The following is a 27,762-nucleotide window of genomic DNA, read 5'->3' on the forward strand; positions in this document are numbered from 1 at the left end:
AGGTTGGTTTTCTATTCACCTGTTGCATGCTTTCTTTTGCTTTGTATTTGCACTTTAGTGTGGTCTTTTTCTTTGTAATGTATGTGTCTGTACTGTTCAAGTGAATTAATTCACTTGAACAGTAGCTCTCCATTCACAAAAGAGAGCTGCACCCCTTTTGTGTCCAGCCCCCTTTTTTTCTTCAAAAAAATAAAAGAAAGAGAAAGTGATTTATGATTTTTTTGGTATATTTATTTTAAGGTCTGAATTTTTTTTTGTTGTAAAAAATATTAGTCTTGTGTTTAGAATACCCGTTTTTGGTTTTTTACGCAATGTGACAAATATACATATATATCAAATTTGTTTTCTTGTGTGTTGCATACGGCCAATACCCTAACATATTTTGAATGTTTTTTTATATACAAAAAATATTGGAAGTTTTGAAAATGTGTTTTCGCATGGATTTCTTAAACACAACAAAAAAATTGTTTTCTTGCATTTCTGGATTTTACAACATGTTTGTAAAACTCCAAAGGGTATTGGCCAATATTCCAAAAAATATAAAAATCTTAGTTTGGGGGGAATTCATCTATTATTCACCGCTAATGTTTGGATAAAGAAATCCTTAAAGGACGAATATCCAAAATATTATTGGGAATAATTTGTTATTATTCACTGTTAATATTTGGATAAAGAAACCCGGAGTGGTAAATATCCAAAATAATTTTCTAGAAATAATAAATCCGCACACATCCTTGAAAGAAGCCTTGATTATAATCGAGGACATTTCAAGTTTTTACTCCACGGTTTACGAGCCGTGAGAGTATAAAACACTAAGGTAAAAATAGGCTTTTAAAGTGCCCTAGATTTCTAAATTTTTGTCCCTCCTCCTTGCGATTTACGAGTCGCAAACTCTTGAAATACCAAGGGAAAAATGAGCTTTTAAAGCACATGGAATCTTCTTGGATTTCTATCTTAATAAATTTAGTTAGAATCAAACTTAGAAAAACTGATGGAATTAGAAAACACCAACACCATAACAATTTTAAGACAAACCAAACACCAAGCAACTTACCTTAGGTAGGGCGTACTAGGGGTGCTAATACCTTCCCATTTACGCAACCAGTCCCTTGCCTTAGAATCTCTGAAAGACCAGTTAGGGTTCCTAGTGACCATAATACTAGGTGGCGACTCCCTTTTACACAAAAAAAACAAATAAACCGAAATCAATCGAGGGTCGCCGCGACGCCGCAACCCGCCGCGAGGGTGCGACAAGTATAATATATATAGTTGATAATATTGGACTTAATTAGGAAAAAAAGAATTAATTTGTCTAGACATTTGAACTGTTACTGTCTGAACACTCATCACATTTTTAACTATATCTAGAGTTATTGAACTCTGTTTCAAGCGGGATTAGTATCGTTGGAAAGCTAATACACGAGGCTACAAGTTCTCTGAAGGAAGGAGAACCCAGTTCTCCCTTTGAGATAGTCAAAATTGCTCATCAACAAACACTACCCTACAGGGTCTGTCAGGACCCAATCTCGGTTGATGACCCATAGCTGGGGTTCTACAGCTCCATATTGAGCAAGTCTAATTTTATTTGTTAGCTAACATCCAAAACTACAATTACTATGAAGAAACTTGATCATAATTCTCTCATCCTCCTACTCGAATTCTCTCCAAAAGTCAGGAGATGAATCTGTCCAGATTCATCAACCTTTTCATTTACACACAACATCCACAATTTAACTTTTTCTCTTTTATCTCAACCCCTGGCCATATCACATATCGTTTAAGAGTGTCAAAAAATATCTTTATAAGAGCCAATTTTTCTTATTTATTTCAATCTTCCCTCTTAACGTCAAAATAAAACATTCTTATCGATTTTACAAACTTTCCGAACAATATTCTTCTAAACACAATCCTTGACAACAATTTCAATCAACCATAAATAACAAACGAATAATATTCCAAACAATCCATACTGTCAAGTTATAATGCATTATTATGAGTATAACATATCCGAATATTAACTTCATCAAATGGTGAAATTTCCAGAAATATGGGTTTAACCAAACTGACCTCAAACTTGCAGACCTACTGTGCGAGATACACAACTTCTATATCGAATTTTTGTTTCAAATCTCTACCCTTCCGAATCTAGACAGAATCAGGAAGAACAACATATCCAAGTTATAGCCTAATCCAACGGTGGCTGAAGGAGAAAACAGATAGCAAAGAAGACTGTCCAGAAGTGTATTTTCCCAGATATATCTCAAACGAGGACTGATATAGAAAATCCCTACGGTGACAATGTACAGGACATGGATAAGAACAACATATCTGAATATCGTGCTGATCCAACGGTGGAAGGTGAAGTTATAGCTGTCGGTTGATCTGCCATCAATATATCTTCTCTCCAGTCCCTCTCTAAACCCTCTCTTACTCTTGCTAGTCCCTCCAAGAGAGAAAATAGAATGATATTTATAGTTCTAACATCTTGTTAATTGCACATTTAACCCCACCCCTTTTTTATCATTTGTACATAAACTCTCAACCTTTTGTTATTTGAATATTGACCTCTCTTGATCTTACGTATTCATTTTGTCCTCACAAATGTTTTTCTTTAAAATGATTTAGTACTATATTCACTTTTCATTTCATTAATTTCACTATTTTTATCTTGATTTAGGTTTCTTTAATTTAATTTAACCAATTTTACTATTGGTTAAATTTCTCATCTTTTAAATACCCAGAAAAATTATAACCGGGGGTTTACAGTTTTCTTGTTTTTTCGTTCGTTCGTTCTTGGTTCTCTGGTTTATCACTCTATCTCTCTGCGTCTGGCTCTCTCCCCCTCTCTTATTTTGCCTTCGTTCTCGGCTCTTGTGTTGTTCCAGTGTTTTTTTTTCATTTCTGTCTTTCTCTCTGTGTGTTTTTTAGCCTGTCTTTTTCCCTGTGAGGCCTTTCTCTAGCTTTTATAAAGCCAGGAAGGTCGTGTGTTCATGCCTCCAGAAATGAGGCACGTTCCGTGAGGGATCATAGGCATCGTGGTCCATGATCTGCTGGCTATGTCTCCTATTGATCCAGTCTTCAGTATGAGGAGATGATAAACAGTGTGGGTTGAAAACGACACCGATTTCACACGAAATGACTATTTTTAACTTGGCCCCTAAACTTCTAACATTTAACAATTGGGTCCCTGATTTCATTAATTAAACAATTCCAAGTTCAATTAAATCACCAAACTTCCAATTCTTTCATTTTTTTAACCAAAGTGACCCCTAAATTATAATTCAATCCTCAAACTTCAAATTTGTATTCTCTTAACTCAGTTCTCAAATATTTTTTATTCATTCATTTATTACCTTATTATTTTTGTTTTTTGATTCGGAGAGTTAAAACATGATCTCTTGTATCGTGATTGTATCCAATATATCATAAAACATGATTTTTGCTTGATTCATGGAGATAGGACCAAATTTTGAAAGCTAAATCTTTCATCAAAATCGAAAGGATGGCTGCTGGTATTGGGAGGAGGTTAATTGAGTGAGCATGTTTGACACAAAATCAAATGCGGATTCTAAGAGTTAAAGCCTGATTTCTTGTATCATTGCAGCTATCCAACATATTAAAAAACATGCTCTTTACTTGATTCATCAAGATAGGGTTAGATTTTGCAATCTAAATCTCACATCCAAATGGAAAGAACGATAGTTAGTCTTGGAGGGAGGCTGATTTAGCTGATTCTGGAAATTAAACTCTGATTTCGTGCACCAAGATTGTAGCTGATATGTTAGAAGACACATTTCCATCGTTTCTGCACCATAAAGAGACTTAATCAGGACCGAAACTAAGCCCTAAAGTTGCATGAGACCTCACTGATTTTGCCTTTTTCCTGCCCAAAAATCTGCAAATGCCATGAACAAAACGACGCCGTTTATTTTGAAACTCCAACTGTTGCTCTTCGTTTTTCACTCAAAATGCACTGTTTCATTTAATTTGAAATGACGTCGTTTTGAGTCTTGGTTAGGGTTTCTTCTTTTCTTTGATTTAATTGTGCCAAACTTCATTATAGTCTCTCCATTTCGGCGCATTTTGCTCCTTGGTTCCTAGTTTTTCAATTTCTTATGCTTGGTTAATTTCCATCTTTTTTCTTAATTTCTTTCAATTCAGTCCCTAACAAAAATAACATTCACCCTCGAAATTCTATGCTTTACTCAATCTGATCCTTATTCCTCCAATTCTTTATTTTTAAGCCAAATTGACTTCAAATTTCAAATTTCTCTCTTTCAATCAAGCCCTCAATTGATTTTATAACTTGGCTACTTGTTCCAAACTCATCCTTGAACCTTAATTGCTTTTAATTTTAGCCAAATTAAACCAATTTAAACCCATTTCTCTTTGATTCAGACCTTAATTATGACTTAAAAATTTTCAAACATCATTTTTGCTCGTGATATTTAAATATTGGTCCAATTGCAACCCCAGCTACATCGATTTATATATCTTTTTTATGTTTTTAATATTTCTTGCACACAAAAATTAAATAAAAATAACAAATCAGATAAATTTATCGAAAAAAATATATTTTTTAGACTTTTTTTTTATTTTAAATATATATATGCAAAAATTATGGTAAAAATTTGAGTTATATTATGATATGTGATGTAATATAGGAAATATTGTATTTTCCTGTATATATTTATCCTGCGCAGTACGCTACACAGTAACTATTGTATGTTGCCCTAGTTATATATATAAAAGAGATGGCTACAGATTATGTACACCCTTCAATCAATTACAATTTCTGCTTCAACTTGGTATCAAAGCCGAAAACATCTAAACAGATTCTTTTCTCCTTAATCGGCACAACCTTCTCTTTTGTGCAAAATAATTGCTGCAGCACGTTTATTCTCTCCCCAATAGGCACAACCTTCCAGCAGTTTCTATCCGACTTCTCCAGCTTCTTCAGCCTCTCTAATGGATTCCTCTGCTGCTACTGCAGCTGGCATCAATGACAGTATGCCTGCTACTGCTACCTCATCCTCCCTTGTAGCTCCTGCTTCCACCAGTATGTCTGTTCCTGCACCCTTATCTTTCTCCTCAGCCCCTGCAGCACCACCAGCCATCATTCCTCTTTCAAACACACAACATGTCATCAATCTCAAACTTACCAACACAAATTATCTATTTTGGCGTATGCAGATGAAGCCTTATTTGATCGGTCAAGGTGTGTTTTCCTTTGTCGATGGCTCAACGATGTGTCCCTCTCCGCACAGTGATGTTTCTGCCACTTCACCTGCCTTTAGTTCTGGTTTTTCCCCTGCCTTCTTGACATGGAAACAGCAAGATCAACTCATCCTCAGTGCACTCCTCTCCTTTCTATCCACAGACGTTCTTCACCTTGTAGTGGATTTTCCAACATCTGCTAGTGTATGGAGCACGCTAGAACGTGCTCTTGCGTCTCCATCCAACTCTAGAATCATGCAATTGCATGGCTGTCTTCAAGACCTTCGCCAAGGTGATGATACCGTCACCGCCTATCTGCAGAAGGCTAAAGGATTATTTGATAAGCTAGCTGCCGTAGGACGTCCCATCTCCTTCACCGACTTCAACCTATAGTGTTTAGGGGCCTTCACAATGAATTTCATGACTTGGTTACTAGTTTATCTACAAAATCTGATCCTCTACCATATTCTGAGTTGCATAGTCATTTATCTACTCATAAGTTTTTACACAGGAGCTCCCTTCATCCTCTTCCTATGGCTGCATCGTTACTACCAACACCTGTGTAGTCCCCCTCTGCCTTCACTGCCCAGCGTTCTTTTTTTGGTTTTAATGGCAGCAGTTCATCCTTTCAACGTGGCAGAGGTAGACGCAATGGGTGGAGGAATATGTGCTCTCCAACTCAATATGGTGCTCCATCTGTCAGAGGTCACAGCAGCAGCTTCCAACAGCAACAGCGTGGGACTTGGCAGCAAAGTAGAACCAGTAATGCTGGTTAGTGGCAGCGACCGATTGAGTGCCAACTTTGCAATATATTTGGGCACTCCGTACAGCAATGCCCCCAGCTTGTGCAACATGGTAATCACGCCTCTACCAACTTCTCATTCAGTGACGCATCCACAGAAAATTATGCCACTTGGTTTCTTGACACCGACGCCAATGAACATGTTACTCCAGATATTACTGGTATGACACACGCAGAACCTTATCTCGGTAATGATCAATTACATGTTGGTGATAGTAAGTGAGTTGTCATATCTAATACAGCCTATAATATTTTACGTACTCCTAAACGAGTTTTTACGTTGTCTAATGTCTTGCATGTTCCAAAAATTAAAAAAAGACTCTTATATGTTCAACAATTCTACCGTGAAAACTATGTCTTCTTTGAATTTCACTCTTCTGTTTTCTATGTTAAGGATCTCATCACCAAGGAGGTTCTGCTTTCCGGTCAGAGTAAGGATGGCCTTTATGTCCTTTCAGAAAATTCTGCCATGTCTATGCCCCAAGCTTTCTTATCTGCTAGTTTATCCACCTCTGCTGATATTTGGCATCGTCGACTTGGTCACCCAAGCTCCCGGGTTCTGAGTTTCTTGGCATCAAATAAAAAGGTCACTTGTACGTCTCGTCCTTTAAATTTTCAGTGTCCAGCATGTCCGTTAGGAAAATCATCGCGTCTGTCATTAGGACCTACGGGTCACAAAACATTTGCTCCTCTTGAACTTGTTTTTAGTGATGTTTGGGGCCCTGCTCCTATTTTATCTTCTGATGGTTTCCGCTATTTTGTGATTTTTGTTGATGCGCACACAAAATTTATTTGGTTTTATCCTCTTAGTGCCAAATCTGATGTATTTAATGTGTTTCATCAATTTCAAGTTCTGGTTGAACGACAATTCTCTTGCAAAATCAAATCAGTACAAACTGACTGGGGTGGTGAATATCGTGAATTAAATTCTTTCTTCAAAACTGTTGGTATTCACCATCGCATCATATGTCCACATACACATGAGCAAAATGGTACTATTGAGCGCCGTCACCGTCATATTGTCGAAACTGGTCTTACTCTGCTTGGTCACTGTAAAGCACCTCTAAAATTCTAGAATTATGCATTTGAAACCTCTGTTTATCTTATTAATCGTATGCCGACATCGGTCTTATGAAACAAATCTCCATTTGAAACTCTGTTTCATCAACCACCTGACTATGGTTTCCTGCGTGCTTTTGGATGTCTCTGCTTTTCGTTTCTCCGACCATATAATGCTCATAAGTTAGACTATCACTCTACTCCTTGTGTGTTTCTAGGATATAGTTCATGTCATCTAGGTTACCATTGTCTTGATTTGTCTTCTGATCGTATTTACATCTCCTGTCATGTCCATTTCCATGAAAATTCCTTTCCATTTATTGAGTCTACTCATGTTTCTACCACAACCAATTCTAACCCACAGCCGGCCCCTATCTCCAACCTTCCTGCCTTAACATCTTTCCCATCATCCAACCCACCACAAACACCAATCCTTTCCCCACATACCTTGGTCCCCTTACCACCATCTGCAACCATGTCTCTTGATCATTTTGCAGGTTCAGGTTCTGCTGCTGCGGACATCACAGTTACTGTATCTCCCCCTTCTGCTATGCCACCGACATCTCCCTCATAGGTTCTTGCCTCTTCTTCCCAAGTCCCTGTAGAGTCACCACCGGGCCTAGATCTCTGTATTGATCTTTCCAGCTACTTCATTCCACAGCAATCACCGCCCATCAGATCTCCTGACTCTCCTGCTGCAGTTGCTTCTCGACAACATCCCATGGTGCTTCGTCCCTGCCAGCACAAGTCTGTCAACATGAGCTCAATGTCTGCATCTTCACTGCCTCCCAACTCACGGGTAATTTATTCTTCTGCTCATGAACCTGTGTCTTTTAGAGAAGCTGACCGTTTTCTGTGTTGGCATTCTGCTATGGAATCTGAGATTATTGCTTTACATGCCAACGACACTTGGTCCTTGGTTCCACATGAACCTTCTATGAATGTTGTTGGTTGCCGATGGGTTTACAAAATTAAGCGTCGAGCTGATGGCACTGTTGAACACTACAAAGCGCGCTTGGTTGCTCGAGGCTTCTCTCAACAAGAAGGTATCGACTACTTAGAAACCTTTAGCCTGGTTGTCAAACCGACCACTGTCCGCCTAGTCCTGGCCATTGCCGTCTCTAATTGTTGGCAGATTCGCCAACTTGATGTTCATAATGCATTTCTCAATGGTTCACTACAGGAGGTTGTCTATATGCAGCAACCCATGGGATTTGTCGACCCTGCTCTGCCAACTCATGTGTGTCGCCTTCACAAGTCTCTGTATTGTTTAAAACAAGCCCCACGGGCTTGGTACAAATGACTAAGTGACTTTCTTCTGTCGGTTGGCTTCCGCGCTTCAAAGGTTGATACTTCCTTATTTATTCTGCAAGTGAATCATGATATCTGCTATTTGCTTGTCTATATGGATGACATTCTGCTCACTGGTAGTAACTCCAGTTTGCTTCAAAGCCTTATTACCCTGCTCAGTTCAGAATTCAAACTCCGAGATCTGGGTTCTACTCATTATTTCTTAGGGATTGAGGTTACTCCCACCAACATGGGTCTCATGCTTACTCAACACAAATATGCTCTTGACATTCTGAGTCGTTCTGGCATGTCCACCTATAAGCCTGTTGATACACCAGTTTCTGCCTCCAAGAATGGACTCCTGCCTAGTGAGCCATTCTCGGACTCCACTCGTTTTCGACAAATTATTGGTGCCCTTCAATATCTCACATTTATCAGACCTGACATATGTTATGCTGTCAATAAGGTATGTCAGTTTATGCATGCCCCTACTGAGAGTCACTGGGTGGTTGTCAAACGTATACTACGATACGTAAAGGGTACGTCCTCCTTTGGTCTTCATCTTACTCATGGTTCTTCATTATCCCTTCATGGTTTTACTGATGCTGATTGGGCGGGAAGCATCGATGATCAAAAGTCTACGGGTGGTTATATTGTTTTTTACGGCACTACTCCCATTTCATGGAAATCTGGCAAGCAACGCACTGTTGCTCGCTCTTCCACAGAAGCAGAATATAAAGCATTAGTTGATGGTACTACTGAGGTTCTTTGGCTTCGTTACCTTCTAACAAATTTGTGTTTTTCTCCCAGTTCTGCTACCACCATTTGGTGTGACAATTTGGGTGCTATATATTTGTCTATTAATCCTGTCTTCCATGCACGCACAAAATATGTTGAGGTTGATTATCACTTTGTTCGTGATTGAGTGGCTAAAAAGGAGATACAGATTCGCTTCATACCTTCTAAAGACCAATTAATTGATGTTCTTACTAAACCGCTTCCCCACTCTGCTTTTGCTTCCTTACGGTCTAAGCTTTATGTGGTTTCCCCACCTTCAGCTTGAGGGGGTGTATTATGATATGTGATGTAATATAGGAAATATTGTATTTTTCTATATATATTTATCCTGCGTAGTACGCTACACAGTAACTATTGTATGTTGCCCTAGTTATATATATAGAAGAGATGGCTACAGATTATGTACGCCCTTCAATCAATTACAGTTTATGCTTCAACTAGTTACAACAAAACCCCATCAATTCTCACATCTATGAATAGGTTTAGAAGATTCTCCTTAAATTGTGCAGACTAAGTTGCATGCATAATTCTAAAAAAAAAGGCCAAATATTGGCTGGTGAAGCTTTTGGTTCCCATATCTATATATGCTCTCACTATTTTCACCTATTGAAGATATCTTATTAGTGATAGAAGGAAGTAAAATCGTAAACATCCTGCTGAATTAACTTGTATTTACCAATTTATGTGATATAGCTTGTAATTAATGCAATAATTTGTATATATTGAAATAAATTTAATAGATCATCCATAAATTTAAGTTTTGAAGGGAAATCCATAAGAAAAATGCTTTTCAGAAAATAAATTCTATAGTTTTTAATTTTGTTTTTGTATATAATTTAAAACTATATCTCAATAGAATTAGACTATATAAAAAAAAATTATAAAGAAAGTACTGAAGCACCTCTCCAGCGCCAGAAATTAGATAATTCTTCCAATTTTTAAAGGTTAGTTGTCTAGTCTTCCCAATTTAAGACAAAACGGTGACTTCAGCCTTTTGAATTACGGCCGATATGAAATTAAGGAGTCCAAAATACGTGTAGAGGCCACCAAATCAGCCGCCAATATTGATCACTAACCGAAAAAATCACCTATTGAGATGTAGCCTCCATTTCATATAAATACTTTTTTTTTTTGAGTTCCATCTTCTACTGCTTTCTTTCCATGCTTTCTTTTTTTTCATTAAAGTTTTACTTTCAATTTTATTCTTTTATATTTTATTAATTTAGAATTAATCATCTTAATCATCTCCTTCATTCGAATTGTATATTATTATTATTATTATTATTATTATTATTATGATCTCGTTCGAAGATTGCTTGCAAATCTCATTTGATGATGTTATCGAGGGGTTAATTTCAGCATTCAGTTACATAATTTATTTCTTTCGGTCAATATCATGTCTATAGAGATATTAAGCATGGTCCGTGCACAAGGTGGGGGTCGCCGGGAAATTGAATTCTAAATTAGTGGGTCGCCGGGAAATTGAATTCTAAATTAATGCCAAGTATATATGAAAAAATATATTAAATGAGTTGATCCCACGCTACACCTGCCTTGGTGTAGCCTCAAGAGTAATAGTTGCAAATTTCATGTGTGTTAGTTGTTTTTATAATTATGGTTTGAAAATATAAGTTTTTTAAAAATATAACTATATTATAGTTTTTTTTGTTAATCAAAGTTCTAAGAGGATTTTCAGTAGAATCCATATAAAATTATAGTATTTATTAATTAATTAAATACATTAAAAATTATATAATTGAGATAAAATACAGTTTCAATTATATTTTATCACGTTGCAAAATGGACCAAACATTCTTTTTAAATCTAGAAATGGTCCGTATACACCTATAATTGGATTTAAAAAAAATCTAATATGCTTTATAATAATCAAGGTGTTTTTTATAATAATTGAGTAAGGTGTTTTATATATTATTCCAAGTATATGATAAATTTGTATCCGTATACATGAACTAAAAATATAAACGATGATGAATAAACTCAAATATTGTATCCCCAGTATTTAATTTAAAAGGGAAATATAAAAAATCATACCAATTTTTTTTTGTTATTTTTTTAATACATACAATTTATGTTATCACCTATCTGATATAGTTCATTTAAAAAATCGTTATTTTTTCATTTTTCTGGAAATAAAATAAATTTACCTTAGGGAGTAAACATGTCTATTTTGAATAAATGCTAAACTATAAAACTTTTTAGTTTTCATTATTGATGCAATGTATGGTCGAAACTAGATAATTTCTAGAAATAATAAGAATAGGAATGTCTGAAATTTTATTTAAAAGTAATAATTGATTTCAAAATCTCATAAAAGTAGTTTAAATCATTCGTCATAGCCAAATAAAGAAAAGATAATTAAGAAAGCTATTTTTTTTAAAATATGAGCAAAAGCAAATATTCAAAACATATAAATAATAATATAAATAACCTAAAAGTAAATATTCAAAGTGAACTATAATAATAATAATAATAATATAAATAATTTACTGCTACCATGTCTGTAGCATTGCACTCCTCTTCCAACCCTATATAATCCCAACGTTTTCATCAGGCTGTGTTACCATTGATTCCTTTGTTCTCCTCGCAGTTTTCAAACTCCATTGCTTCAAATACTTCTCAACCGCTCCCACCTTAATTTCCTGCAAATTGATTAGAAATGGCAGACAAGATCAAAGTATGGTGCTTCCTACTTTTCCTATTGAGGCTGGCGTCGAATTTGCAAAATTGTGCTCATGCCGCTCCACAGGTGCCTTGTTTTTTCATATTTGGAGACTCGTTGGCGGATAGTGGCAACAACAACAACCTTGTCACAGCTGCTAAGGCCAATTACCGCCCATATGGAATTGACTTCCCAAATGGAACCACCGGAAGGTTTACTAATGGCCGAACCGTAGTGGATATCATTGGTGCTCCCTTCTCGTCTCCTTGCACGTTATCACTTTCACATTAGTTTCGAAATGCAAAATAATTTGTCTCATATATACCAAATTATATCAGTTTAAGTCTTGTTTATCACGTAGTATAGCGTAATTAATATCACAATAACATGGATATGAAATTATTTCCACATAAAGTTTCATCATATATTATATATTGTTTAAGAATAAATTACATCATCTCTCCTGAAGTATAGTTCAGGTATTTAGTCAAAAGTTGTGAATTGATAGAACAACCTGCATAGAAAAACTTTATAATGCTACAGTAATAATTACAGTACATGAGAGAAGAGAAAAAATCATATGGATGTTCAAAATGATAATAATGTCTTCCTTCTTCATAAAAAATTATTTCTTAGTTTTTTTTTTGTTTGTTTCTCTCTTTTCTTGTGTCTATCTCTTTCACCATAGAATTTATATGTCAAAATCCCGTTAACCGTGATCATAGCAGAACAATTTATTTGCACATACGGATACGGTTCAGATGGTGAATAGACATTACATTTGGGCATTTGCAGGTGAACTTCTGGGCTTTAACCAATTTATTCCACCATTTGCAACTGCTAGAGGCAGAGACATATTGGTTGGTGTTAACTATGCATCTGGGGCATCAGGGATTCGTGATGAGAGTGGAAGGCAACTGGTACCAAATAATTTACGTTGTAGTAATTTTTTGCCTGTGAGTATTTTTACAACGTCGTATGATTTAACTTCTATATTTGTTTTTTGTTTTCCTATTTCCGTTGACATGTTCCAGGGTGATAGAATCAGCCTAAATGAGCAATTGCAAAATCATGCTGCTACACTCAGTCGCTTGACTCAATTACTAGGGACTAAGCAGGCAGCAGAAAATTACCTTAATAAGTGCTTATATTATGTCAGCTTGGGCAGTAATGACTACTTAAACAACTACTTCATGCCTAGCAATTATACAACAAGCCGATTATACACCCCTGATCAATATGCCAAGGTTTTAATTGACCAGTATAGTCAGCAAATAAAGGTTGGTATTGCTATCCGTTTCGCACGCTTTCTAGTTCGGTTCTGAAGAAATTTTATTATGTTCAAGATATAATAATTGTATTTGTACCTTAATTTATGCATTATATTCCATATATATTTTAATTTATCTTTTTTGTGAATTTATGTCTTTTGTTTCTATTTTTCTTCAGCTTCTGTACCACCTAGGAGCCAGGAAAATTGCCTTGCCTGGACTTCGACCAATAGGCAGCATTCCATACTCATTTTCTACTCTATGCCGCAACAATGTCTCTTGTGTGACCAATATAAACAACGCAGTCCTCCCTTTTAACGCAGGACTTGTATCACTTGTTGATCAACTGAATAGAGAGTTGAATGACGCACGCTTTATATACCTGAATTCTACTGGGATGTCATCTGGCGATCCTTCTGTGCTCGGTAAGTCATCCAACCTGTTGGTGGAGGATGTTACAATTTATTAATACGAGGAATTACTCAGTATACAAGGAGTACGATTCACAGTATACCTAATAATTTCTTGTTTTAATGATTACTATATATTTGGCTCTAAGCAATGGAAATTGTCTGTTTTGTGCATAACAGGGTTTAGGGTTACAAACGTTGGATGTTGTCCAGCACGTAGTGATGGCCAATGCATTCAAGACCCATGCCAAAATAGGACTGAATATGCGTTTTGGGATGCAATTCATCCTACCGAAGCTTTGAACCAATTCACTGCAAGAAGATCGTACAATGCCATTCTTCCATCTGATGCTTATCCAACCGATATCAGTCATTTAATCAGTTAACATGCAGATCTAAGTCAAGGAAGATAATATTCCATAAATAATATAATAAATAATTTATAAAAAATAAGGTGGTCTTGGTCACTTTGTTACGATGATAAAATTATGCAAAACAGCAGTCTAATAATATGACTTCTTGTAAACGAAAAAGAAAAAAAAAAACAGTCTGACAATATGCTGTAACATGCATGTACTTGTACCTCAAGAATGATATATAAGATCGTTTTCTTACGAAATATTTGGATAAACTATCTTTTTCGTGCATATAGATTATCAACTTTCCAGTTCTACTCTTCTAGTTTAAATTTTGCTCTTCATTATTAAAAACTAACAGAAGGTTAATTTTATCACATTTTTGTTTTATTTTTATGATTTTTCTCTCATCTTTCCCTCTCAAATCAACATCTATGTTATCACTATAAAGATAGCAGTTTTGAATGAAAGAATTCTAGAGATTTAAGAAGAGAAATGAAGAAGGCAGAGAGAGAGCAGTTGACAGTTGAAGGAAGAAGATGAATATATTCACTATTTTTCATTGACTCATTTTACATTATTGAGCAGTTGACAGCTGTAGACGTAAACCAGCTTCCTTCTTCAATGTTTAACAGCTTTTCTAACTGCCTAACAGTATTAACGACTTTAACTATCTAATAGTATTTTAACTGTCTCATCCTGTAATCACTTGACATGTGGCATGATCTTGATCATTGATATCTTTACATTCCCCCGCAATCGTATGCATGGAGGAACCAAGCATAAGATTGGAACAATGGTGACGAAACAATGGAGAAGAAAGACCCTTAGTGAGAATGTCAGCAAACTGATCTACAGAGAAAACATGTTGAACAAACAAGTCACCTTTGATAACACGTTCTCTAACAAAGTGATAATCAATCTAAAGATGCTTCATCCTGGAATGAAACACTAGATTGGAAGCGAGAGAAATAACAGAGATATTATCATAATGAATTAAAGGAGGAATAAGCAATGGAACATGCATATCACAGAACAATTGACGAATCCATGTGAGCTTAGCAGCAGCAATAGCAAGAGCTCTATATTCAGCCTCAGCAGACGAGCGTGAGACAGTATGTTGCTTCTTAGAAGCCCACGAAATAGAACTGGATCCCAAGTAAACAACAAAACCAGAAATAGAATGACGATCATTGGGATCACCAGCCCAATCAGCATCACTGTATGCTTGCAAATTAAGGGTGCCAGGCTGAAAGTGAATACCATAGTCAAGAGTACCCCTGAGATATCTCAAGATTCGTTTCACTGCAACAACATGAGACTCCATGGGATTATGCATGAATTGGCAAGCTTGATTGACAAAGAAGGCAATGTCAGGACGTGTGAAGGTTAGATACTGCAGAGCTCCAACAATACTCCTATACTGTTGTGGATGAGAATAAGGTTTACCATCATCCTTGAGCAGGTGATGATAGGGAAGACAAGGAGTGGCACATGACTTTGAATTTTGTAAATCAACCCGATCAAGCAATTCCTTGATATATTTAGATTGAGATACAAACAAGCCAGAGGAAGAATAAGAAACCTGCAGTCCCAAAAAATATGTCAACGGGCCTAAATCCTTCATATCAAATTCCTGAGTTAAGGCATCAATAATTGATGTAAGGAGAGATGAATAACTGCCTGTTAGAAGAATATCGTCTACATAAAGAAGCAATATCACAGTGCCATGAGAGGAGTGTTAGACAAATAAAGAAGGATCAGCAAGAGAAGCCTGAAATCCCAAGTTGGGTAGGAAACCTGTAAACCTGTCATTCCAGGCACGAGGAGCTTGTTTTAACCCGTATAAGGACTTGCGGAGTCTGCAAACAAAGTCAGGATAAATCTTGCTGGTAAAACCTTGTGGTTGAGTCATATACACCTCCTCTTGAAGAATGTCATGCAGAAATGCATTTTTAACATCAAGTTGCCTTAAAGGCCAATGGAACTGAGCTGCAAGGGCCAACACCAACCGAACAGTGGTGGGTTTCACTACAGGACTGAATGTTTCATTATAATCAATGCCTTCTTCCTGACTAAAACCATTTGCAACAAGGCGTGCCTTATGCCTAGCAATAGAGTCATCTGTATTTTTCTTGATGCGATACACCCATTTACATCCTACAAGATTCTTGGCATATGGCAGGGGAACCAAATCCCAAGTATCCTGGGCATGAAGAGCATCAATTTCTTCTTGCATAGCAGACTGCCATGCAGCAATTTTAGAGGCAATCTTGAATGAACTTGGTTCAGCTAAAGAAAAGTCAATAGACGGAACAGTAGTAGAATAAGCCTTCTTTTTAGAGATACCATTCTTGGACCTGGTTGTCATGGGGTGAAGATTCATAGGGGACAGAGGCAAGACTACACAAAGATTCTCAGGATGAAAATCAGGATCCTCAGGGGGAGAAAGCAGTGTAATAGAATCCAAACCTGACCGAATTGAAGAAATGATGGGTGAAGGCAATGTATCTAAAGAGACAGCAGGGCTCATGGTGGATGATAAGTAGAGCATGCAGGTAAGACCGCATTGTGCAATGAGATAGAAGGTGGAACAAGAGGAGACGAATGAGAAGGAGAAGAGGAAGCTGTAGACTATGGAAATACAAATTCATCAAAGATGACATGACGAGTCACAAAGCACTTATTAGTAAGAAGAGAAAAACAGATATATCCCTTGTATTGACCTGCATATCCCAAAAAAATACAGGTGGAAGTTTTAGGCTGAAGTTTGTGAGTGTTGTAAGGTTTGAGTAGAGGAAAATATGCACAGCCAAAGATCTTTAAATGAGTGAGGACAAGTATAGAACCATACAGTAAAAGATAAGGAGATTTAAGTTGAAGAATTGGACAAGGCATCTGGTTAATCAAATAGATGGAAGTAGCACAAGCATGAAACCAAAATTTAGAAGGTAGATGGGGAGTTTGCAATAAAGTGATTGTTGTTTCTAGAATGTGGCGATGCTTCCACTCAGCAAGACCATTATGTTCAGGGGTGTATGGACAAGATATGTGATGAATAATGCCTTTAGCAAGGAGATACTGCTTGATGGAATGATTGAGGTACTCACCACCACCATCACTCTGAAAAATGCGTAGATTGGCAGAAAACTGAGTGACCAAGAAAGCATAAAATGAAACAAAGATGGAATAAACCTCTCCTTTATTTGTCATTGGAAAAATCCAAGTGAACCAAGTACATTCATCTATGAAGCTAACATAGTATTGAAAACCATCAATAAAAATAGTAGGAGAAGGACCCCACACATCACTATGAATGACTTCTAAAAGTGTTGCAGACTTGATTGCTGGATAAGGGAAAGAAAATTTTGCAAATTTGACTTCTAAACAGGAAGTGCAGACGGATTTGGAATGGTCTGAAGTAAAAGGAATCTTAGATTGATGTAAAAGAGCTGAAGTGATTTTGTTAGAAGGATGGCCAAAACGCTTGTGCCAAAGACTTGTTTTTACTTGGTGACCAAGATAGCAGAATTGATTCTTTGAAAGGGAGAAGGACTGTGATAGTCGAGACTGTGGGATGGATAAAGGGATAGGATATAAACCATCTCTACTCAGTCCTTGGAGAAGAACCCTTCTTGTAAGCTTGTCCTGAATGCAAAAACCAAAGGCATCACAAATGAATCTGCAATTGTTATCTTTACATAACCTATGAACTGATAGCAAGTGTTGTGATAGCTTAGGCACATGCAGAACTTGTGATAATTTGAATGAGCACTGTGGAACATCCAGAATAAAAGAACCAACATTAGAAATGCTCAAACCTGAACCATCTGCAGTAGCAATAGTATCTGATCCTGAGAAGGGAGTGGCTAAGTTGAGTTGAGCTATATCAGAAGTCATATGAGTGGTTGCTCCAGTATCAGCAACCCAAAATTGCTCAGTAGAAGTAGAAGAAGGAAAATTGGCATGCATTGCACTGAGATTAGTGGAAGATGGTCTGCCTTAATAGGAAAAATTTCCTCTGTGATAGCACTGGATAGCAGAATGGCTAAATTTCCAACAAATCTGACATTGGACTGAAGAGGTAGAAGAAGGTGATTGATTATGTCGTTGATAGCAATCTGCAGCTATATGGCCTTTCTTGCTACAAATTTGACAGATGGGAATGTCAATACCAGGACCAAGAATACTAGGACTAGAAGAAGAAACTTGATAAGGGCGTGGACCAGATTGATAATGGCCACGGCTTCTTCCACGTCCTTTAAAATAAGAGCCTCTATTGTTAGAGTGGCCACTGTTGGTAAACATGGCATTAGGACCATTAAAACCACCAGTGGGACCATGGAAAACCCCATGATGACTGTTAAAACCCCTACTAAATCCAGATGAAAGATGAGAAGATGGGAAGGTCTTCAAGCTTGAAGAATATCCCTGAGATTGAAGATGAGAATGAGAAGGAGAAGATCCTTCATCAAGAACAAGAGCCTTGCCTTGAAATGTCTGATTTTGAGCCAACATTGCAGAAACAAAGGGAGATGCAGACTGAGTGTGTTCAAGAGTAGCTTCTTCAGCAAGTAACTGAGATCGAAAATCTTTAAGAGACAATGTATTATCTCTGCCTCTAATCATACATCTAAAAGTGTTGTAGTCAGAAGGCAGGCCATTGAGAGCCAAGATCACAATGTCATCATCCTCAAAAGAAACTCCTGCTGCAGAAACATGATCTCTTGCATCTTTAATTTTTTGCAGATAATGAGAAACTGGTTCTGATCCCTTATTAATATTTTGAAGCTCACTTTTCATCTGAAAAATGCGTGCTTTGGTGACTGTAGAGAATCGATCCTTCAGCTGAATCCACATATCATGAGCACTGACACATCCAATAACATAAGAAATTGCAGTAGAGGAAAGAGTGGCAATGAGCAACTGCATTAATGCTCGATCATGCATTTTCCACACCTGATAGTCATCAGTTTCAGTTCCGCATTAAATCGGCTAGGACACTACCTTGAACCATCAACAAAACCTAAAATACCATGACTTTCAAGAAGGATTTTCATCTGAAATTGCCATGTGAGGTAATTGGTATCATCAAGTTTGACTATCATAGCAGTAGCAACTGTAAAAAGTAAGGAAGTTATAGGAGATTGGACAATCTAGAGTTGAGAAGATGTCACCATTTTTTGTTTTTGGAATGCAGAAATAGAGAATCAACTGGAAAGATTTGCTCGTTGATGAGAGAAGAAGCAGAGACAGAGCAGGACGTGCGGAAGCAGAGGATTAGGAATACAGCTTTGATACCATATAAAGATAGCAGTTTTGAATGAAAGAATTCTAGAGATTTAAGAGAAATGAAGAAGGCAGAGAGAGCAGTTGACAGTTGAAGGAAGAAGATGAATATATTCACTATTTTTCATTGACTCATTTTACATTATTGAAGATGTATTTATAGCAGAAGCTGTAGACGTAAACCAGCTTCCTTCTTCAATGTTTAACAGTTTTAACAGCTTTTCTAACTGCCTAACAGTATTAACGACTTTAACTGCCTAACAATATTTTAACTACCTTATCCTGTAATCACCTAACATGTGGCATGATCCTGATCATTGATATCTTTACAATCACATGCATTTAGAAACCTAGAAAACTCAAAAAGCAAATTTAAAAAATAGTTTAGTTGATGGTTGGGAGTGGCATTGAAACGTTTAGAAAACCACAACGGTAGCATTGAGAGATTTTAAGGTATAGAAGCAAATATTGATGAATTTAGAGGGATCAAATTAAATTTTAACCAATTTTTTTTTTCTTTTGGACTTTTTAATTTTACTTTTTTTTTAGTAGGATCAATTGATTTTACTTACTTAAATTTATACTTGCTAGAGTATAATATTATAGTTGATAATATTGGACTTAATTAGGAAAAAAAGAATTAATTTGTTTTGGGTTTCTGATATAAGTATAATTATGAATGTATTTGAGCACTAAATGCTTCAAAATTATGAAAAAATCTCTTTCTTACCCTATTTTTTACCTTTTATTTCAACATATTTTAAAAAAAACAAAAAAAAAACTAAGAAATCAAAATTAATAATAATAATAAGAGGGAGTGAAACGGCATGCATGCGAAGAAATAAAGGCCATAATAAATATATAGCTATGTGAGATAAGGAGATGAGAATATGAGATTCGAAAGTCAAGTTTTTTTATCCTCTATTATGATTTTATCAGGGAATAATGTTCGTGGATTGTGTTCTATGTGTAAATGTAGAACAATTAGTAAAACTATTAGACTATGGCACTGATACTGCTTAATTAATCATTTAATCTAAAATATCTTGATGCTTTGATTCTTTAGTTAATTAGAGGATTGTGGAATGAAGATTGTCACCCAAAACCTCAAACATCATTGTAACCAGCTTTAATACTTCATCAAAGCACTAAATCCAATAGAAATTCAAATCAAATTATAAATTTTAAACCTTGTATCCAAAGATATGTCAGCAAGATGTGGTGGTTGTGATCAAAAGCTTTGAAACAATGATCTCATGGATTGCTGTTGGCTAAAAAAATTTGAGTGGTTAGTGGTTAATTGACGCAGTGTATAACGATAAATAGAAAGCTAAAGCTACTTTGAGTAGTCTGGACATCCTGCGTCATTAATAATTGAACAACTACCACTGTTTTTTCTTCGAAGTTAACTGGGATAGGTGGCTGCAGCAACATCTTTTCTCAAATGAATGTTATAGTGATCAGATTCGGAGGTTCATTCCAATTTTCTGGGTTGGAATTTCTGGATGTATTGGTAGAGCATTTGAATATGCCGAGCTTTCTACATGACCGATCTTATTATTCTTGAGGTACAAGTACACGTTACAGCATTTATTATTGCACTGCTGCTTTACATAATTTTATCATCAGTTTATTATATAATCTCTGGAATATTATCTTTCTTGACTTAGATCTGCATGTTAACTAAATGGCTGATATCGTATGGATAAGCATCAGATGGAAGAAAAGCAGAATACGATCTTCTAGCAGTGAATTGGTTCGAAGATTCGGTGGGATGAATTGCATCCCAGAAAACATATTCAGTCCTGTTTACGCATGGGGTTGAATCTAGAATACATGCACCACCAAGTACAGGACAACATCCAACGTTTGCAACCCTAAACCCTGTTACGTACAAAACAAACTTTCATTACCAAGAACGAAATAGTAGTTAATATATAGCAATAAAAGCATTCCGAGAAATTGTAAGGTAATTAGGTATACCGGTAGTTGATTCCCCCTCCCGCATAAATATGAAACCCACAAAATTATTCATGAATCCAATCTTAATGTTGTAGTAGATAGTACAACTCTAGACATATTGAATACTTTCTTATATTAATATAATCCAATCGACTTTCATACAAAAAAGAAACGCAGATAAGTTACTGCAAGAAACAAATTTCTGATAAATACACCAATAATAATATGATTAATTTGCTTAAAATCTGATCAGAACGAAGTTCAATCTTGATATATAAAAATTTGTAAGAAAATTTACATTATTAAAATGAAATTTAAATGAATATATTACTTTGATTTACATGTTGTTATGTAAAATAATAATCCAAACCAAAAAAAAAAAAAGAACTGTAACATCCACCAACACCATTGGTTATTAAGTCAATTATTCAAATTGACCAAATGCGATAAATCAAATATCTCAAAGAACATTATAACCTAAAGAATAAAAGAAGATGTATCAATCGGAAATGATTTCTATAAAATCCGTGTATATGATAATTTCACCACATTGTTGACGACTTACCGGACACAGAAGGATCGCTAGATGACATTCCAAAAATATTCAACTATATAAAGCGTGCGTCATTCAACTTTTTATTCAGTTGATGAACAAGTGAAAAGAGTCCTGCGTTAAAAGGTAGGACTGCGTTGTTTATATTGGCCACACAAGAGAGATTCTTGCGGCATAGAGTAGAAGATGCGTAAGGAATGCTGCCTAATGGTATAAGTCCAGGCAAGGCAATTTTCCTGGCTCCGAAGCGGTACAAACGCTGATGAAAAATCGAAACAAAAAGACATAAACATCACAAACAAAATGAAATATATGTGGACTATCATGCATAAACAAATGTACATAATACCATTAGGACCTAGCTACATCTGTTTGCAAATTCGACACCAGCTTCAATAGGAAAAGTAGTAAGCACCATACTTTGATCTTGCATGCCATTTCTAATCAATTTGAAGGAAACTAAGGTGGGAGCTGTTGAGAAGTATTTGAAGCAATGGAGTTTGAAAACTGTGAGGTGAACAAAGGAATCAACGGTAACACAGCCTGATGAAAACGTGGGGATTATATAGGGTACGTAGGAAGAGGAGTGCAATGTTAGAGACAAGTGAGAAAAAATATTATTTGGCATAGATTCAACATGGTGCTCATAATTTTTGTAAGTGAAAGTAATTATTATTGTTGTTTTTGTTGAATACTATTGATAAAAACTCCATACACGAGTTTGGATTGTTAAAGGGTTCGGAAGGTATTTTTTATTGTCAAACAAATAGATCAGCTCTGTCTATTTTTTTTGTTCATTTTTTGTTTGTAAATATATAGTACTAAATGGTCTTATATATAGTTGTGCACTTGTGCTAGTTTGTCATCCTTCTATGGCACTAACACTTTTTTTAATAAAATTCTTCTATTATTATTAAAAAAATTAATATTATTATTATTATTCATCTTATTACTGTTGTTATTGATGTGGTCGTTATTCTGAAAAATGTTTGAGAAATACATCAAAATAATTTTTTAAAAATATATTTTTAATATCAATACATTGTCATAACCCAATTTTGGTCCTTTGGCTTTTAATTTAATTTTTACAGGGTTTAAAATGAAAAATTAAAAGATCAGAGATTTATTTCGATGAAAAGTGTGATTTGTCAACTTCCGTGAAAATTAAGGACTACAATGGGCTTTTGTCATTCTATCTTTATCTTCAAGATAATCCCTATCTTCAAGATAATCTTTATCTTCGAGATAATCCTTGTTTTTAAGATAAGGATAGTTATCCGTTTTTAAATTTGATTCTTAATCAAATTCAAACTTCAAAGAAGAGAATGAGTTTGATTGAAACTTGGTTTCTCACACGCGAAGGGACTCTGGCACTATAAATACAGATCTTAGAGTATGAAGAAAGGAGGAGGATTAGAGAGAAACCCTAAAAAAAAAAAAAAAACCAAAAGAAGGCCATTAACAGAAACCTAAAAAACATAAGAAAGGACATTTACAAAAAAAAAAAAAAAAGCGCGGCCGAGTCCTAGGCTAGCCGCCGCTGCCCTCTCCCCCCAGCTTTTTTTTTCCTCTCTTCTTCCCGTAGCAGCCCCCAGTTAATATTCATTCCAGCCGCACGTTGCAATGACATTTTGTCTTCTCAGCCGTGAACTGCAAAGAAAACAGGATTAATTCCCCTGGCAACAGCAACAAGCTTCTTCCTTCTGCACCAGCAACGACCGCACTAGTAAATCAGCGGTGCAACTTCTTCTTCCCCAACATATCATCTTCCTTTATGCCATATTGTGAGCCGTTCAGCATGTGCTCCTACAACAACAGCAGCGCAGCAGAGGCCGGGGAAGGAAAAACCAGAGAATAAGGACCCGAAAACCAGAGAAGAAAAACAGAAGCAAGGACCAGAGCACGCCATTACCCTCGTCTTCGACTTCGTCTCCGCGCATCAGGTAAGTTCCTTTGTTCTTCTCTGTTGCCTTATATTTCATTTGCTTTGCTACAGTAGCTGTGAATTATAATTCACATGCTACTGTAGCAGTGAATTTTACTTTTACAATTCCTTTGTTTCTGTAGCAGGCGTGCGCTGTCATGCACGCCTGCTACTTGGTACTAATTTGAGCCAGTGACTAATCCCAGCCCAAAAATGTAAATAAAAAAAATAAAAAGATAAAAAACAAAAAATACATAATAAAAAAGGATGTGTGTATGTATAAATAAAAAATAAATATGAATTTATTGTTTTTATTCATTGACGCCAGAGTCAGAATAAAACTATTGATTCAAATTTATTTCATTGTATTTTATTTAAATTACATAAAAAAATAAAAAATATGCATGCAAAAATAAAATAAAATAAAGTAAATTTATTGGTTTATTCACTGACGCCAGAGTCAGGAATAAAGATACTAATGTAAATTTATTTTATTTTATTTTATTTTGTTTTTTTAGCTACATAAAAATAAAAATAATGCGATTGCGTAAAAAAAAAAAATTGATTTTATTTGTTTATTCGCTGACGCCAGAGTCAGGAATAAAAAAAATGATGATTTAAATTTATTTATTTTCATACCTACGTAATATTTACCAACGCCAGAGTTGGAAATATCTGTAGTTGAATATTCACTGGCGCCAGAGCCAGGAATATTACACACAAACAATCATAGTATAAACCAACAAAAAAAAATGTTAGCAATTAATGACAAAGATCAGCAATGCAGCCTGCCTTAGGCAGGACGTTTAAGGGGTGATAATATCTTCCCTTTTACGTAACCAGTCTCGGACCATAGAATCTCTGTTGACCAGTTAGGGTTCCTAGTAACCGTAATACTAGGTGGCGACTCCTTAAACAAAGACCATTCACCATCAAAAAATAGGATGCCAGAAATCCGTTCTTTTCATGCAAGATAATTTTTAATTGGTCGTCGCGATGTCCGGGTGTGACATACATCAAAATGATTCAAAAATATAAAAATAAATTTTTTAAATAAATTTTGTTTTTAAATTTTATCAAATTCTCGTTTGGAATGCAATGTCAACCAGGAGCTAAGTCGATTTTTATGCACTTAAATTAAGCAAGTTACGATGTTTGGCCAAAACGATCAAAAGTATTTGTCTATATAGAGCAATTTAAATATAGATAGTGATATGTTTTTATCTAAACTGAATACCATTGCTAGATTCAAAAAGAATGTCCACCAGAAGTAGTATACAACTATTACTTTTGAGGTAGGTCTCGAGTGGGATCACTCATTTAATTTTATTTTATTTTTTATATATACTTGCAATTAATTCAGAATTCAATTCCAAGTCTATACACGTTTTTCATACGCTTAGTATCTATACACGTTTGACCAAAAGAAGTAAATTATGTAATTGAATGCTGAAATTAATCCCTAGATAACATCGAATGAGATTTGATATTTTATTTATTTATTGGTAAAGAGATTTTGTAGCTATCTTTGAACGAGAGACAATAATAATAAATATTTTCGCACAAATCTCTGAATCCCACTTCCAACCGGTGGTGTATGTAATTGTTTTTCTCTTTTGTTTCCTGTTTTTTTTAAATAAAAAAAATTGATGAAAATAAATATGGATCTGATACCAGGTGGTAAATAAAATTGATGAAAATAAATTGGAATAAATTACATTTAAATAAAACTTTGAAGGCAAAGCCAGCCACTAAATTCAATGCATGAAACAGAAACTAAATTGGATAGCAAAGCCGGCCACTGGATGCAATTGAATCTTTGGTCTATGCATCTTGTTTAAAATCATAGACTCATGCACAAATCCATGGAATACCAAAATTATAGCAAAAATAGAGAGAAGTCTTGGGAACGTTTCTTCCTTTAGAACTGGTTGGAATTTATTGGGAAAAGTCTGACATCCGTCACAGATTGGTAGTGGAAGAATTTCTAGAGTAGCTCTAAACCAGGACCACCATTGGATAAACCAAATTAGGGAAATTATTCTAGAGTGCATAAAATGTTGGTTTTGAATAGGTATTAATTAAAGTACTAGGCTTGGTGGAAATTCCAGTAATAATTAAATATTAGATGGTTTTTTTTGGATTCATAGTTATTTTAGTTGGGAACTAGAAAGATGCCCAAGCTATGTATATTGTGGTCCATATTACTTTTTTAGTAAAATATTTAAGCTTTGCAAGTGCATTTTTTAAAAAAAATAAAAAAAAATTAATAACTAGAGTTATAGTCCAATTTTAGGCAACAGCGAAATTGGAATATATATATATATATATGGAAAAAAACCAAATTAGGGAAATTATTCTAGAGTGCCTAAAATGTTGGTTTTGAATAGGTATTAATTAAAGTACCAGACTTGGTGGAAATTCCAGTAATAATTATTCCATAGATGGTTTTTTTGGATTCATAGTTATTTTAGTTGGGAACTAGAATGATTCCCCAAGCTATGATTCCTCGAGCTATGGAAGCTGCAATCCATATTTTTTTTTAGTAAAATATTTAGGCTTTGAAAGTGCATTTTTTTAAAAAAAAAAATTTCAATAACTTGAGTTATATTCCCAACCAACTAAAAACACTAGCTTTATTTAAATCATATGAGAAAAAAACAAAGAGGAGACGATAGCAAAACTGGAATACACACACGATAACATGGGGAAAAAACCAAATTAGGGAAATTATTCTAGAGTGCCTAACATGTTGGTTTTGAATAGGTATTAATTAAAGTAATAGGCTAGGTGGAAATTCCAGTAATAATTAAATATTTAATGGGTTTTTGGATTCATAGTTATTTTAGTTGGAAATTGTACCGCTGCTTGAGCTATGTATGTTGCGGGTTCATATTATTTTTCCAGAAAAATATTTAGGCTTTGCAAGTGTATTTAAAAAAAAAAATAGAAATTCAATAACTCAGATTATAGACCCCGCTGACTAAATAAGCTAGCTTTTATTTATAACTTTCAAAGAAAATAAAAGAGGCGTTGGTTTTACGCGTGCGCCCACACACACACACACACACATATATATATATATATATATATATATATATATATATATATATATATATATATATATATATATATTCCCTTTCACTTGTAGTACGGGGAAGAAGTGGACTTTAGGGATACTACTAGAAATGAAAGACTTTTTAATTCAACTATTTTAAAATGAACTATTTATATTGAAATTGAATTCAATTTCAAAATTCTATTCGATTTGAGTGGAGTAATTTATTCTATGAATAATATTTGAATAATACCCTTTTAATCATAATCAAATAAATATTTTAATGATTCCAGTGTTCATATTTCAAAAGTAAAAAGAATATAAATGATAGGAAAATTATTCCAACCGAAATATATATATATATAATCATGGTAACACGGGGAAAAAAATCTTTATCCAAGAGAAAAAAAGATTATGTTGTTTAATTTTTAGCCAATTTAACTTGGATTGATGAAATAGGGTAAAAAATGATATAAAAAAATTTGGTCTAAGCCAACCCGAGCCAACACGGTAGACATGTAATCTGGACTTTAAAGGGCGAGTTAGTCCAGATTAACCTGACAAACCCGAATTCAAGGTCATGCAATCAGGATAATTTGATAAAAAAAAGAAATTAAAGAAAACCACAAAAACATTTTATTTAAAAAAACAAACCAATGTTGAATAATAATATCAGAAAAGAAAATAAGATAAAAAAGTCAACCCATGTTAACTTTTCAAACATATGACTTGAGTCATCAAATTAAAAACATTATACATGAAAAAATCATAAAGCCCAATACTTAGGAAATGAAACGTTAAATGATGAAATTGAAAAAACAATTTACACAAAAAATTCCAAAATTAAAAATATCAATTAAAAGAAACATGGTTAAAATCAAAATAAAAATAAATAAATTATAGGGCAACAATAAATTTTCACTATGAGAGTTAAATTGAAAAGAACAAAAACATTAACAAAAGGAAAAAAAAAATAATCAAAAGAATAAGAACCAAAATGAAAAGAAAAAAAACAATACACTACCAATTGAAAGCATCAATACATGATAAGAATAATCGATATTTAAAGCATCAATACATGATAAAAATAAAT

General features: G+C 34.9%; 4 protein-coding genes across 4 annotated transcripts in view; 3 read left to right on the forward strand and 1 right to left on the reverse strand.

Annotated features, from left to right (window-relative positions):
• The window catches only part of LOC18110728 (GDSL esterase/lipase At1g29670), a 55,778-nt gene extending 41,620 nt beyond the window's left edge, over positions 1 to 14,158 (forward strand). Inside the window, exon 6 of the transcript XR_008058189.1 lies at positions 13,982 to 14,158. The gene's annotated coding sequence lies outside the window, so the exon portion shown is untranslated. The remainder of the gene's footprint in view (positions 1 to 13,981) is intronic.
• LOC18110611 (GDSL esterase/lipase At1g29670) overlaps positions 1 to 22,212 on the reverse strand; it is an 89,689-nt gene extending 67,477 nt beyond the window's left edge. The window contains exon 1 of the mRNA XM_052449468.1: positions 22,152 to 22,212. The gene's annotated coding sequence lies outside the window, so the exon portion shown is untranslated. The remainder of the gene's footprint in view (positions 1 to 22,151) is intronic.
• The window catches only part of LOC112323305 (uncharacterized), a 97,825-nt gene that overhangs the window by 27,060 nt on the left and 43,003 nt on the right, over positions 1 to 27,762 (forward strand).
• LOC112325213 (GDSL esterase/lipase At1g29670) lies at positions 11,739 to 14,158 on the forward strand. Its single transcript, XM_052449469.1, has 5 exons — positions 11,739 to 12,093; positions 12,642 to 12,766; positions 12,881 to 13,126; positions 13,296 to 13,542; positions 13,708 to 14,158. The coding sequence occupies exons 1-5, from the start codon at positions 11,844 to 11,846 to the stop codon at positions 13,911 to 13,913; spliced, it is 1,074 nt and encodes a 357-aa protein (XP_052305429.1). The 5' UTR covers positions 11,739 to 11,843; the 3' UTR covers positions 13,914 to 14,158.

The sequence above is a fragment of the Populus trichocarpa genome, chromosome 19, assembly GCF_000002775.5.
Source record: "Populus trichocarpa isolate Nisqually-1 chromosome 19, P.trichocarpa_v4.1, whole genome shotgun sequence".
Classification (NCBI taxonomy): Eukaryota; Viridiplantae; Streptophyta; class Magnoliopsida; order Malpighiales; family Salicaceae; genus Populus; species Populus trichocarpa.